We start from the raw sequence: 14,231 nt of genomic DNA, 5'->3' as shown, positions 1-14,231 counted from the left end.
TGCAGATACTGCAGCCAATGCCCCGACATTTGCCTCCCTTCACCCAATATCTCTCTCAATGATAAAATATCTGTCTGGCTGGTCACGTCTCTAATACGAGGAATAGCCCCCCGAGCACCAGAGAAAACTATGGATGTTGAATGTTGTAATTCAGGGGAAAGTCCAGGGTTACCAACCAAGGGGGTTAGTGGTCCAGGAATAGTCGCTAGGTGGAAACGCTTTGCAAAATGCCTCCATGATCTCACATAGTGTATAGTGTCGGAGATATATCCAATTTCCCTAGGTCGATAGAGTATGGTAGCCAAAAGGCTCCCAAACACATGCCAGGGGATGATTCATATTCAATGTCCACCCAGAGTTTGGTTGTCCTATTATGGAATATATCCAGGACACAGTTTCCAATAGTCGCCGCATGGTATGCTCGCAGGTCAGGCAGGCCCGCACCCCCGTCCTCCCTACGTCGAACTAACTGGGTATGGCTAATACGAGAGCACCCCCTATGCCATACAAATTTTCTCATTATTTTATGTAAACACCCAAAAAAGGACCCCTCCACATCCCACGGTATAGTCTGAAAAATATCTAATATTTTAGGTAAGATGTCCATCTTAAGGGCATTAATTCTCCCAAACCATGACAGTGGCAAACGATACCAGGACTTCGTCTCTTTCTCTATCAAACCCCGGAGTGGAAGGAAATTAAGATCGAATAATTTCTGGGGGTCAGCTGGGATGTGGACACCCAGGTATTTAATGGAATGTTTATTCCAGCGAAAAGGGAAACTGGTCCTAAGTTGCTCCACCTCACTATCCTGGATATTTATGTTGAGTAGTTCTGTTTTCTGTAAGTTAACCTTGAAGTTACTCAGCCTCCCAAATATTTCAAACTCCTCCAAAACAGACGGTAAGCTGACCCTAGGTGAGGTCACATACAGTAAAAGGTCATCTGCAAATAGAGCCAGCTTATGGTCCGTATGACCCACCTGAATCCCCTTAATCGACTGATTGTGTCTGAGAGCATTAGCCAACGTCTCCATTACCAGGATGTATAGGTATGGGGAAAGTGGACACCCCTGTCTTGTCCCGTTTTTAATTGAGAACGGTGTCGACAACTGACCATTTATTCGCACTCTAGCTGATGGATCATGGTAAAGAGCCATAATCCAATTCCTCATCCTCTGTCGTATACCTATTGCCTCTAGTGTAGCCTCTAAAAATCCCCAGTGAACTCGATCGAAAGCCTTCTCGGCATCGCCTGATAACAGACATAAAGGGATCTCTCTGGCTCTGGCCTTTGAAATCAAGGATATTGTCTTAATAGTATTATCCCTGGCTTCCCTGCCGGGGACAAAACCCACCTGCTCTCTATGTATCAAATGTGGGATAAATGGGTTAAATCTAAGTGCTATCATTTTAGAGTATAGTTTAACGTCCACGTTTAAGCATAGTAATTTAGATAAAATCATCCATGCTTCTATTCGAAAAAATTGGCATGTCTTACAGAATGATAAAGATTTATCATCAATTTATAAAAATGCTCCAACATTTGCATATAAACATACCCATAATTTATCGGATTTATTAGTGCATAATAGAATATCTGAACCAAGAAATAACTGGCTCACTGGTAATTCACCAACTGGTAATCATAAATGCGGAAACTGTAGGTTTTGCCATCTCCATATAACAAAGAACCCTTTGCAAATAGGCTCTATTACCCATACCGTAAAAGACTTTGTCTCCTGTAAGAGTAAATTTGTAGTCTATGCCCTATTCTGCCCCTGCCGATATTTTTATATCGGAAAAACAATAAGACCTTTGATCAAGAGATTCGGAGAGCATTATAATTCAATATTAACGGGCAATGGCTGCCTAAGATTAAAAAACATGATGCTAATCCAGAACTGCTTAGTTTTGCTGGAATAGAAATTGTGACATATTCCTCACAGGGAGGTGATCAAAAGAGATTTCTATTACAAAGAGAAGCCAAATGGATTCTAAATACAAATGCTCAGGGACCAATAGGTCTTAATGACAAACTTGAGATGTCCGTATTTTTGTAAGATCGTCTATGAAGGCATAATTCTGATGTTTTTGGTTTCTTAGTTAAATAATACTATTGAATGATATTTATGAATATTTAAAAAGAAGATAATATCGTAGATTGTTCCTATTTAGATTGCAAATCTGTATGTAGATTATTTTATTTATTATTTGTCTGTCATAGTCACGAATGTAATCACATTGTTTGAAATGCACGCCAGAGATCCTTGAAAAGGAAATGACGTGTTGTAATCTACTCTCTGGACCCGTTGAAGCACATTTGTGTGCGAAACGGCCGTTGTCCGTACTCCAATACCGCACCCTCCTGTTTACCTGTATATCTGATGTCCTGAAGGATGTACTCCAGATGTTTTCTCCAATAAAGTTCACGAACATCACTGTTATCTTGGGGTGAGTGCCGCATATTTTTTCTTCTTTTTTGTTGATCTTGGTATATCTCATCCAAGACCTGTGAGCTAATGAACGGTTTCCCTGGCCATATTCATTTCCTGCAACCCCATAATTGCAGGATTAACCTTCCCGAGATGTTCCAAAATCGCTTGCCTTTTGGAACCATTTTTTAAGCCTTCGATATTCCATGACAAGATTTTTACTGTTCAACCCATTTTCTCAAGTTAAAAATAATTGTCAGGATTCTAGACAATAGAGCAAATAGCAGATTCAATTCCTTTATAATAAACCAAAAACCAATACGTGTGTAAAAACTAATACATGTGTACATAAGAGAACTGCTCCCTCATTCCCCACATGCAATAAAACCCTTTCCCTCCCCAAACTGATGTAAACCGGCCATCTGTTATACTCTTACTGCGAGGAAGTGCACGTTTCCCAAGTACCGGTGTTTCCGGGACCCGGTTCACACAACTGCAAAGAAAAATACTAAATCTGCACAAAAATCAACTCATGTCTAATTTCTAAACTGCAGAGAAAGCCTGAGCAACATGTCACATTCATTCATTTTACCCAGAGATAAAGCGCTTTTAGCTACTACTTCAAAAGACCTTTCCAAAATGTTGACTCTTCTGGCTCTCCTGTCCTGTTGGATCTGCAGCTCGTGTGTGTCCGGTAGTGATGATCGAATGTGCTTGGATAAGGTGTTATCCATGCTCGGGTGCTATCAGAATGTGTTCGGCATGCTTGAATATTATGTTTGGGTCCCCGCAGCTGCATGTCTCCTGGCTTTTTGACAGCTGCAACACATGGAAGGATAGCCTAACAAACAGGCAATCCCTGCAGATGTTGCAGCTACCGAACAGCGGCGAGACCTGCACCCTCAGGGACTCGAACATATTTTTCGAGCATGCTCGGATGATGCCTTATTCGAGCACGTTCACTCATCACTAGTGTCCAGCCATCTTAGAGCATCTTTGAGAGTCTATGAAAAGGTAGTAGGGTACCCAGGGGAATCACTCTCGATTTGGCAGGATAACTCAAGACATTCTGTAAGCTCAATGCTATTTCTTTGTTTAATGTCTAAAACATGGACCTTTTGCACTGGACATTCATTGAGAATTCCGGAAAGAATGAAATCTGCCAGCCAAGCCTAAAGTCCTTATTTTTCCACACTTTCTTTAATACTATGTCTTGATCCTTGTAGGTGGAGGATTTTATTCAGTTTAGGCCGGGTAGGCCTGCCCACTGCCCAGTTCTTATGAGGACTGTATGGGCGCTCTTCACTGCAAACAGGGAGTGATGGTCTTTTTAACCAAAAGTGTAAAGGAGACATTTTTGAAAGAATTGTCAGGATCTCTCCCTTCCAACTTTTCCGATACCCACATTACCCTTATATTATTACTAACGATGAACACAAGGGGACTGTGAAACTTGTGGACGCAGGGACATGCGAACATGTCACTCTAGCACCCGCAATACTTGGTGCATCCCCACTCTCAGGCCATCTCCCATCGATGGCGAGTCCAATTAGTGCAGATTCTCTTAACTATTATTAATTGTAATACTAGGAGCTTTGCTCTGGTGCGACTGCTCTGCTCAAAAGCATAACCATGCCCCATACTGTAGTGTTACTATACTCACCGTTCTCCATCTTCCTCAGTTTCCAGTGCTACTCCTCTTCTGGGTCACGTGACTGCTATTCCGACTTGCCGGCTCACGTTGGGGTCCATGTGTGAGCCGGAAGTGGTCTTAACCATGTAAGTCCATAGAGCACAGAACATGGCTCCCTATACTTACACAGTAAAGAGACTTCTGGCTCACACAGACCCCAGATGTAAACCGGCAAGTCGAATAGTCGTCACGTGACCCAGAAGAGGAGCGGAGCTGTGCTGGAAACCGCGGAAGATGGCAATTCTGTCACTACACTAATATTTACACAGGCTTACACAATAATGAAAAGCTTCTATAAGCTGAGCTCCTGCAGTGATGGCGCTGAGCGCAGCTCCTGTGTCCGCACAATCACCTGGACATGCCAGTGTGTCCATTTGTGGAAACTGCTGTGAATATTGCAATGTCGGAGAGGGGATGACTACACCCTTGTCTTTCGTATCCTTATATACAGAGAATCTGTGATTATAAGCCCTTCTCCTTACCCACTACAATGTGTGGCTAAATGAAGACACTGATCCAACAATGTCATTTTTATCTCCCTTCAGTAAGTCTGCCATCGGTCCGTGTTGGCATTATAATGCATCTCTCCGGACTCAGAAGCCCAGTACACAAACGCTTAACCTTTACTATGGAGCGACCGGAGATACTTACATCTCTGCGATCTGTGGCTCCTCTGCCTTACACACATAGCCGGTCATGGTGACGGATTCCCTTTAAAAACTTTCCTTTTTCTAGAAAACCAAACACAATTGGAAGATCCCAATCCTCTGCAAGTGAAACTTAATATTTTGCTTTTTGTATTAAAGGAAAAGATGGAGGGCTGGCTGCTGGGAGCCAAACTGAACTTGGAGAAGAGAGGACAGAAGAGTAACTTCGCCATGAATACAGAAAACCTGATGAAAATATTCAGTTCCACCACCGATCTCACAAGATCGTGTGAATATCTGCTGGCGACTGGAAATGTGCGCAGCAAAAGTGGCAAGTACATGGCGGGGTCATCGGGGAATTATTTAACACGGCTGTCTGTCAACTTTTTTTTAAGTTGTAGAGTGCAAGTTTTATTGGTATTTTTTTTTCTCCTGTTTTTAGGTTTTGGTATGCTTCAAACTAGTGGGCTGACAGTAGTGGCCGACAAGCTGAATTTCGTCCGTTACCTTTCTCACTTTCGCTGTGTACACAGAGGGGCTTCCTTTGCCAAGATGAGGACTACAAGTGTCCGCCGTCTTCTGCCAGAGTCGTGGGGTTTTCTGTGCCCGGTGCACACTCCAGACGGAGAACCCTGTGGTCTTATGAATCATATGACTGTGGTGTGTGAGATCGTGACCCAGACTTCTAACACTTCTCATCTGATGGTCCTACTCTGCACGCTAGGTACTGTGCATGCGTCTGATCCATGTACAATATAGTCAGAAAAAGTGTACATTACCCTCAGGATCATCTTTGATAACTAATTTAATCCTTCCTGACTTGATGTACATGCACGTTACACGCCAGGCGCAAGTAATGAACGTGCTCTGGAGCGGAGCTCACTCCATACCTGGTAGATGTCAATTGCCTGTTATCCACCCAGCATTTACGTGTAACCGTGCCGATCCAAGGTAGAATTCAGAGGTATTGCATGTTCAGGTCTCATAGTAGCACTAATAACATTTTTAAAAAAGTCAAAGGATTTTCTTAAAGCGAACCTGTCACCCCCAAAATCGATGGTGAGGTAAGCTCACCGTCATCAGGGGCTTATCTACAGCATTCTGTAATGCTGTAGATAAGCCGCCGATGTTACCTGAAAGAGAAGAAAAAGACGTTAGATTATACTCACCCAGGGGCGGTCCCGCTCCGATGGGCGTCTCAGGTCCGCTCCGGGGCCTCCCATCTTCATTCCATGACGTCCTCTTCTGGTCTCCGCGCCGCTGCTCCGGCGCAGGCGTACTTTGTCTGCCCTCTTGAGGGCAGAGCAAAGTACTGCAGTGCGCAGGCGCCGGAAAGGTCAGAGAGGCCCAGCGCCTGCGCACTGCAGTACTTTGCTCTGCCCTCAACAGGGCAGACAAAGTACGCCTGCGCCGGAGCCGCGGTGCGGAGACCAGAAGAGGACGTCATGGAATGAAGATAGGAGGCGACGGAGCAGACCTGAGACGCCCATTTGACCACGGACCATCAGCGGGACCGCCCAGGTGAGTATATTATAACCTCTTTTTCTTCTCTTTCAGGTAACATCGGCGGCTTATCTACAACATTACAGAATGCTGTAGATAAGCCCCTGATGCCGGTGAGCTTACCTCACCATCGATTTTGGGGGTGACAGGTTCCCTTTAAGGTACAAAATGATTTTTTTTTACCATAAACCTATAATATGGCCGCCATGTCCATAGCTATAAAATTATCCTTTTTATCCTATATCGTAAGTACTGCAGAAAAAAATTCCAGAATTTCTTTGAGGTTTTTATTTTTAATTTTTGTTCCCTCCACACACACCCCTCCCCCATGTCCAAATAAAAGATTTCAAGGCGATCAAAAAGTCGCATCTGTTCCGAAATAGCAGAAATGTAACAGTTCGCATCTCGGCTTCAGGAAAATGGCCGCCGCGATCTCCATCTGCGCATGCGCGGCCTCAGGAAGATGGCCGCCGCCACCGATAACCAGGGGAATAGCACAGATCGCGCTCTTTTCCGGCTGTTGCGCATGCGCAAAACACTACGCCAACGCCGGGAAGATAAGCAAGAGGTGGGGTAGAAACAGCCATTTCACCACGCCCTTTTGATCAGACCAGCGTGATTGACAGGCGAAAACGGCGACTATTGTAAGGTATTTCGGCAGCATAGGTGGGGAATCAGGGGACAAAAAATACAGTATTGTAAAGCACGGCTCAGGCCCTATTTAACGGTATTTTTATCTCATTCTGAAAAAAACAGGGTGACAGGTTCCCTTTAAAACAAGCACTTACACAGCTCTGCAGACACACCAATACAATTATCGTGCCAAATATTGCGGCACAAAAATAAATTCTGTTTTAACTTCTATTTATTGTGAAAAAGTAGTAAAACATAAACTATATAAATTTTGATATTGCCATAAAACTATTCTAGCTCCATCATCTCATAACTTTATATTGTTATTCCTACACAAAATAGTGGATCTTACCGTTCCCCTTGTCATAGAGACGTTTATTCAAAACAGACATTTCAGAAGATCAGACAGATTCTCTCCAAAATTTTGCTCATAACTTTCAAGTCTTTTTTTTTTCTAATGGGAAAACAATTGTATGTATATACCGTATATACTCGAGTATAAGCCGACCCGAGTATAAGCCGACCCCCCTAATTTTGCCACAAAAAACTGGGAAAACTTATTGACTCGAGTATAAGCCTAGGGTGGAAAATGCAGCAGCTACCGGTGAATTTCAAAAATAAAAATACACTCACCGGCCACTTTATTAGGTACACCATGCTAGTAACGGGTTGGACCCCCTTTTGCCTTCAGAACTGCCTCAATTCTTCGTGGCATAGATTCAACAAGGTGCTGGAAGCATTCCTCAGAGATTTTGGTCCATATTGACATGATGGCATCACACAGTTGCCGCAGATTTGTCGGCTGCACATCCCAAAGATGCTCCATACAAGGCAGGATGGATCCATGCTTTCATGTTGTTTACGCCAAATTCTGACCCTACCATCCGAATGTCGCAGCAGAAATCGAGACTCATCAGACCAAGCAACGTTTTTCCAATCTTCTACTGTCCAATTTTGATGAGCTTGTACAAATTGTAGCCTCAGTTTCCTGTTCTTAGCTGAAAGGAGTGGTACCCGGTGTGGTCTTCTGCTGCTGTAGCCCATCTGCCTCAAAGTTCGACGCACTGTGCGTTCAGAGATGCTCTTAGGCCTACCTTGGTTGTAACGGGTGGCGATTTGAGTCACTGTTGCCTTTCTATCAGCTCGAACCAGTCTGCCCATTCTCCTCTGACCTCTGGCATCAACAAGGCATTTCCGCCCACAGAACTGCCGCTCACTGGATTTTTTTTCTTTTTCGGACCATTCTCTGTAAACCCTAGAGATGGTTGTGCGTGAAAATCCCAGTAGATCAGCAGTTTCTGAAATACTCAGACCAGCCCTTCTGGCACCAACAACCATGCCACGTTCAAAGGCACTCAAATCACCTTTCTTCCCCATACTGATGCTCGGTTTGAACTGCAGGAGATTGTCTTGACCATGTCTACATGCCTAAATGCACTGAGTTGCCGCCATGTGATTGGCTGATTAGAAATTAAGTGTTAACAAGAAGTTGGACAGGTGTACCTAATAAAGTGGCCAGTGAGTGTAGATGCTCCATAACATTCATTATGGCCCCATAGCTGTGCCATATAGTGCTCTGCACCATTCATTATTGCCCCATAGCTGTACCATAGAAATCTGTGCCATATAGTGCTCTGCACCGTTCCTTATTGCCCCATAGCTGTACCATAGAAAGCTGTGCACCGTTCATTATTGCCCCATAGCTGTGCCATATAGTGCTCTGCACCGTTCATTATTGCCCCATAGCTGTGCTGCTGCTGCAATAAAAATAATAAAACACATACTTACCTCTCTTGCTTGCAGCTCCTCAGCGTCCCGTCCCGGCGTCTCTCTGCACTGACTGATCAGGCAGAGGGCGGCGCGCACACTATATGCGTCATCGCGCCCTCTGACCTGCACAGTCAGTGCAGAGAGACGCCGGGAAGATGGCGCGGCGCCCGGCGTGTGGAACGAGGACAGGTGAATATGTAATACTTACCTGCTCCCGGCGTCCTGCTCCTTCCCCCGGACAGCTGGTCTTCGGTGCCGCAGCCTCTTCCTCTGTCAGCAGTCACCGGCACCGCTGATTAGAGAAATGAATTATGCGGCTCCGCCCCTATGGGAGGTGGAGCAGCCTATTAATTTCTCTAATGAGCGGTCCCACGTGACCGCTGAACAGGGGAACAGCTGCAGCACCCGGAGACCGTGGGACGGGCAGGGGGAGCGCCAGGAGCCCCGGAAGCAGGTAAGTATGCCTCAGCGCCCTCTCCCCCTCACCCGCCGACCGTGACTCGAGTATAAGCCGAGAGGGGCACTTTCAGCCCAAAAATTTGGGCTGAAAATCTCGGCTTATACTCGAGTATATACGGTAAATAATGTGTGTATGTGTATATATACAGCTTTAGCAAAAATTAAGAGACCACTGCAAAATGTTCAGTTTGTCTGATTTTTCTCTTTATAGGTATATTTTTGAGTAAAATGTAAATTGTCATTTTATTCTATAAACTACTGACAAAATAAGTCTCCGAAGTTCCAAGCTCTAAATTTTGTATTTATTTTCTGAAAACGAGAAATGGACAAAATAACAAAAAAAAAGACCTCAAATAATGCATTGAAAACAAGTTCATAATCATATAGGAACAACAATACTAATGTTATAACTCAGGAAGAGTTCAGAAATCAATATTTTGTGGACTAACCATGATTTTTGTTCACACATTTCATGCGTCTTGGCATGCTTTCCACCAGTCTTTCACACTGCTTTTGGGTGACCTTATGCCACTCCTGGTACCAAAATGTAAGAAGTTCTTCTTTGTTTGATGGCTTGTGACTATCCATCATCCTCTTGATTACATTCCATAGGTTTTCAATGGGGTTCAGGTCTGGAGATTGGATTGGCCATGACAGGGATTTGATGTGGTGGTCCTTCATCCACACCTTGATTGACCTAGCTGTGTGGCATGGCGCATTGCCCTGCCGGAAAAAACAGTCCTCAGAGTTGGGGAACATTGCCTGAGCAGAAGGAATCAACTGTTTTTCCAATTCCATCTTTGCTGAAGCTTCCCCAGATCATCACCGATCCTCCACCAAATTTCACAGTGGGTGCAAGACATTGTGGCTTGTACGTCTCTCCAGGTCTCCGTCTAACCATTAGACAACCAGGTGTTGGGCAAAGCTGAAAATTATACTCATCAGAGAAGATTACCTTACTCCAGTCCTCTATGGTCCAATCCTTATGGTCTTTGACAAACTTCAGCCTGGCTCTCCTTTGCTTCTCATTGATGAAAGGCTTTTTTCTAGCTTTTCATGACTTGAGTCCTGCCTCTAGATACCTGTTATGAACTGTTCTTGCCGTGCACTTCACCCCAGCTGCCATATGCCATTCCTTTTGTAGGTCACTTGATGTCATCCTGCGGTTGATGAGTGACATTCGAATAAGATGATTGTCATCCCGGTCAGTGTAGAGTTGTTTTCACCCTCTGCCAGTCTTTAGCTTTGTTGTCCCCAATGTCTGCTGCTTGACCTTGTTGTAATGGACTGCCATTTTAGAAATTTTAACAATGGAGGCAACATGACTCTCACTGTGTCCCTCTGCTAGTAAAGCCAGAATTGAGCCCTTCTTTTCCTCACTCAAGACTTTTCTTTTCAACTCCGTTGGCATGGTTTAAAGTTCTTTTTCATTCCTGTTAGTTTTGGGATATTACTAGCACTTGTTTTGCCATCCAACTTGTCCTATTAAAAGAGGATTGTGAGCACCGCAGCAGTGTTTTTTATACTTTCCTTTGTTTAATAAGGTTTGGTTCAGGTGATCACCTAATCAGAAGCACTTTAAGGGTATGTGCACACGTTGCGGATTTGCTGCGGATCCGCAGCGTTTTTTGAGGTGCAGAAACGCTGCAGATCCACAATTGATTTACAGTACAATGTAAATCAATGAGAAAAAAAAAATGCTGTGCACACTTTGCGGAAAATCCACTGCGGAAACGCTGCGGTTTAAAAGAAGTAGCATGTCACTTCTCTTTTGTGAATCTGCAGCGTTTTTGTACCCACTCCATTATAGAAAACCGCAGGGGTAAAAACCGCAGCAAATCTGCAAGAAAACCGCAGCAAAAACGCACAAAAAAGGCTGCGGAACCGCACAAAAAACCGCAGGTGCGTTTCCTGCCAGGAGAGACAGAATCCGCACCAGAAATTCCTAAGCCTAATCCGCAACATGTGCACATAGCCTAAGTAGAATGAGGTGTACTCTGGTTGGAATTCAACTGACACTGGAATGGAATGGCTGTCAGACATGTAGAGAAGCTGATTTTTATAAAACTGTGCAGTGGTCTCTTAATTTTTGCCAGAGCGGTTTATATATTTATTATAATCACACATCAACAAGACCTCGATCATATATATCATAGCCAATAAAAGGGGATATAGAAAATGCCAAAAGCACAACACTTTTTAGAAAGGCTAAAATAGCAATTTTCATCATAATTAATATAAAAACACGAGTTGTATTGTATTTGATGAAAAATATAGGGGGGGGGAAAGTACAGGAAAAAAGGGGTGGGTATGACTGGGAATAAGAAGCGTTTAAGGCACAAGAGGAGTACACAGTATAATCATTTATATAAAATACAAATGGTAGTATGTGAATATCATAAAATTAATAGGTGTCAATAAAAGTTAGTAAACCATTATGATATAATATAACTGCTCAAGCTATGGAGGAGACCTGTGGACCATAAGTAGTAAAATTATAAAGTGAAAAATATCTAAATGTAGATGATGCACAGCCCATGATTGGATCAGAGCAGATATATAGGAAAGCAAATAACATGCGTAAACATATAATAGAGACCACCATGTAATTCTCATAATATTTACCAATAGAGCCAAGGATCCACCACACCCGATACGCGTATCGCTATGGAAAGCTTCGTCTAGGGGTCAAAGCAACCTGGGCTTCCATAACACCTCAGTAGCGCCACAGGCTGATCGCCTCCATGCTATGCCGCATTGATGCAGTAATTGATGCAAAAGGAGCCCCGACCAAGTACTGAGTGCATTTACTGAACATACATTTCAGTAGGCCAACATTTCGGATTTTGAAATCATTTTTAAAACTGGTGTCCTAAAGTATTCTAATTTACTGAGATAGTGACTTTTGGGTTTTCATTGGCTGTAAGCCATAATCATCAACATTAACAGAAATAAACACTTGAAATAGATCACTATCTATCTATCTATCTATATCTCAGCCAGTACAATACAAATCCAAAAGAGGCAAAGTATGTGTTGAGCAGAATGGGTTTGCAGATGGTTGGGCAGTGGTGCGCTCAATAATGGCTTAGATGTTTGGATGGAATCTTCTAAACATTCATGGTTTTTCTTCCAGGAATCACTCCGGTTGATGGGATTCCTGGAAAACCTTTTCCAGATTGTTACCCGGTCATGTTGGATGGAGCAATGGTGGGCTGGGTGGAGAAAGATTTGGCTCCAAATGTTGTCCATACACTTCGAAATTTTAAGGTAATACTTCTTGTGGGGAATATCTGACGTCTGAGTCAGTGACTGCAGGGTGTAATCCTCCTCACCCTCTAGTGTTACTCGCCCTTATTTTCCTGCTGTCTGCTTTGATACCCTTTAAGATCACGTTGAACAAAAGCTATTTTTCCTTAGGGTCACCAGCTCAAGTGTCCATTTTTTGCTCCTATTTTATTCCTGCTGCTTTCCAGAGTAGTCAGTTTTGAGATGTACAGTTCATTATTAACAATTCTGCTTTACTTGCCCTCCCAAGGTCGTCCTCTGTGTCTTCCGCTGCCCAGGTCTCTGGTGTTTTCATGCCGATGTAGCTGCAGTCAATCACTACAGATGTCAAAGCTGCTGAGAGGTCTTGAGCTCCGTGTTTGGGATTTGGACGTCACTGCCACAACCAGAGACCAGAGCAGCAGCGGAGACACATCGCAAGACCCCAGGATAGGAAGAAACACACATTTTATTTTGTTGGAATTTTTTTTTGTTTGTTGAAAAACCAAACTTTGCAAAAAGGGAAAATATTTCTGAAAGGGGACAACCTTTAATCAGAAAAAAACTTCCCATGAAAGAGGTTTTCTAAGATTCTTAATATTCAAGGGGAGTTTGCAGCAAAAAAAGGCCAGTGATTGGCTGAGAGGTCACATAATGGATTGGATGTCATTCTTTTCAGCAGCACTAGGGGGCACCAGAGTGGGAGCTGTTGTGCGGATGTTGACTTTTTTAATTTTTGGAACATTTCCTACTCTTTACCAATGTCTGAAGTATCCCATGAAACAGTGAATCTGTGAATGCTGAGCTCTTTATTACCCCACCCACACCACTAATTGGCAGCTTTCTGTCTATGCACAGTGAACACAAAGCTGCCAATCAGTGGTGTGGATGGGATTAGACAGCGCTCGGCATTCAGAATTGCTAGATCTGCAGCAGGGAAAACTGGATTTATCAAAACTACATCAAGCAGCCCAGTCAGTGACACATTGCCAGTATCTGGTCTATCCTTACATCACGCTGCTCTCAGATTACACTGTGAAAACCTGCTGACAGATTCCCTTCAATGAAACAATTTTTCTTTTTGGGCTGTTTTTTGTTTAGTTTTTTTCCTTCTAAGAATACATAACTTAAAAAAAAACTACTTTTCATCAACGTAATCCTATAGGACTTCTCTTTTTTGTGGGATAAGTTGCAGGTTTGAATGATCACATTCACTTTACCATGTGATGTAAAGGGGAGAAAATATCCAGTTGTGAAATGTGGAGGAAAAGCGCAATTCTACAATTATTTTTTCTCATATTTACAGTATTCATTGTGGTATCAAATACCTCATAACCTGGTTCTTCCAGGTCCTTTATTTTATTATTTTAGTAAGTTAAAAATATGAACTTTTCCTTATTGTTTACACTTTATTATGAGTTAAATTATTGTATATATTGAGAGATTGGACTTTTGCGGAGGCAACAATAGCATAAGCTTCTTTTCCCTTTTAGTTTATCTGCATTTTGGACTTGTCACAAGGGTGCCCCACCACGCTCATGCCACTCACAGATTAACAGCGGCAATTAAGCGGTTAAACGGGAGCAATTAGAATTGGCTCCAACTGCTGCCATTAAATGCAGGTTCTGGCTGTGTAACGCTGCCAGCATCGGCCGTGTAAGACCGGACTCCTCACCCAAACCCTTTAAATCGTGTGGTTCGCTACTCACAGTCCCTTCTCAATTACTATATTGCACCTTGCTAAAATAAAGGCAGCCTCTTCTCCCCTCTGGTGCTGGCACCGGTCCAGCCATGTCAGTGCTGGATCTCCCATGACATGGTTTTG

The 14,231-nt window shown here is 43.3% G+C and overlaps 1 protein-coding gene across 1 annotated transcript in view; it reads left to right on the top strand.

Moving 5' to 3' along the window:
• LOC143804614 (DNA-directed RNA polymerase I subunit RPA2-like) overlaps window positions 1–14,231 on the top strand; it is a 391,215-nt gene that overhangs the window by 365,636 nt on the left and 11,348 nt on the right. The window contains 3 exon segments of the mRNA XM_077282870.1: window positions 4,934–5,105; window positions 5,217–5,498; window positions 12,276–12,409. Coding sequence (XP_077138985.1) covers window positions 4,934–5,105; window positions 5,217–5,498; window positions 12,276–12,409 — 588 coding nt within the window.

The sequence above is a fragment of the Ranitomeya variabilis genome, chromosome 2 (genome assembly GCF_051348905.1).
Source record: "Ranitomeya variabilis isolate aRanVar5 chromosome 2, aRanVar5.hap1, whole genome shotgun sequence".
NCBI classification, from domain to species: Eukaryota; Metazoa; Chordata; class Amphibia; order Anura; family Dendrobatidae; genus Ranitomeya; species Ranitomeya variabilis.
Note: the sequence above shows the minus strand (reverse complement) of the source record. Positions and strands in the feature narration are given on the sequence as shown.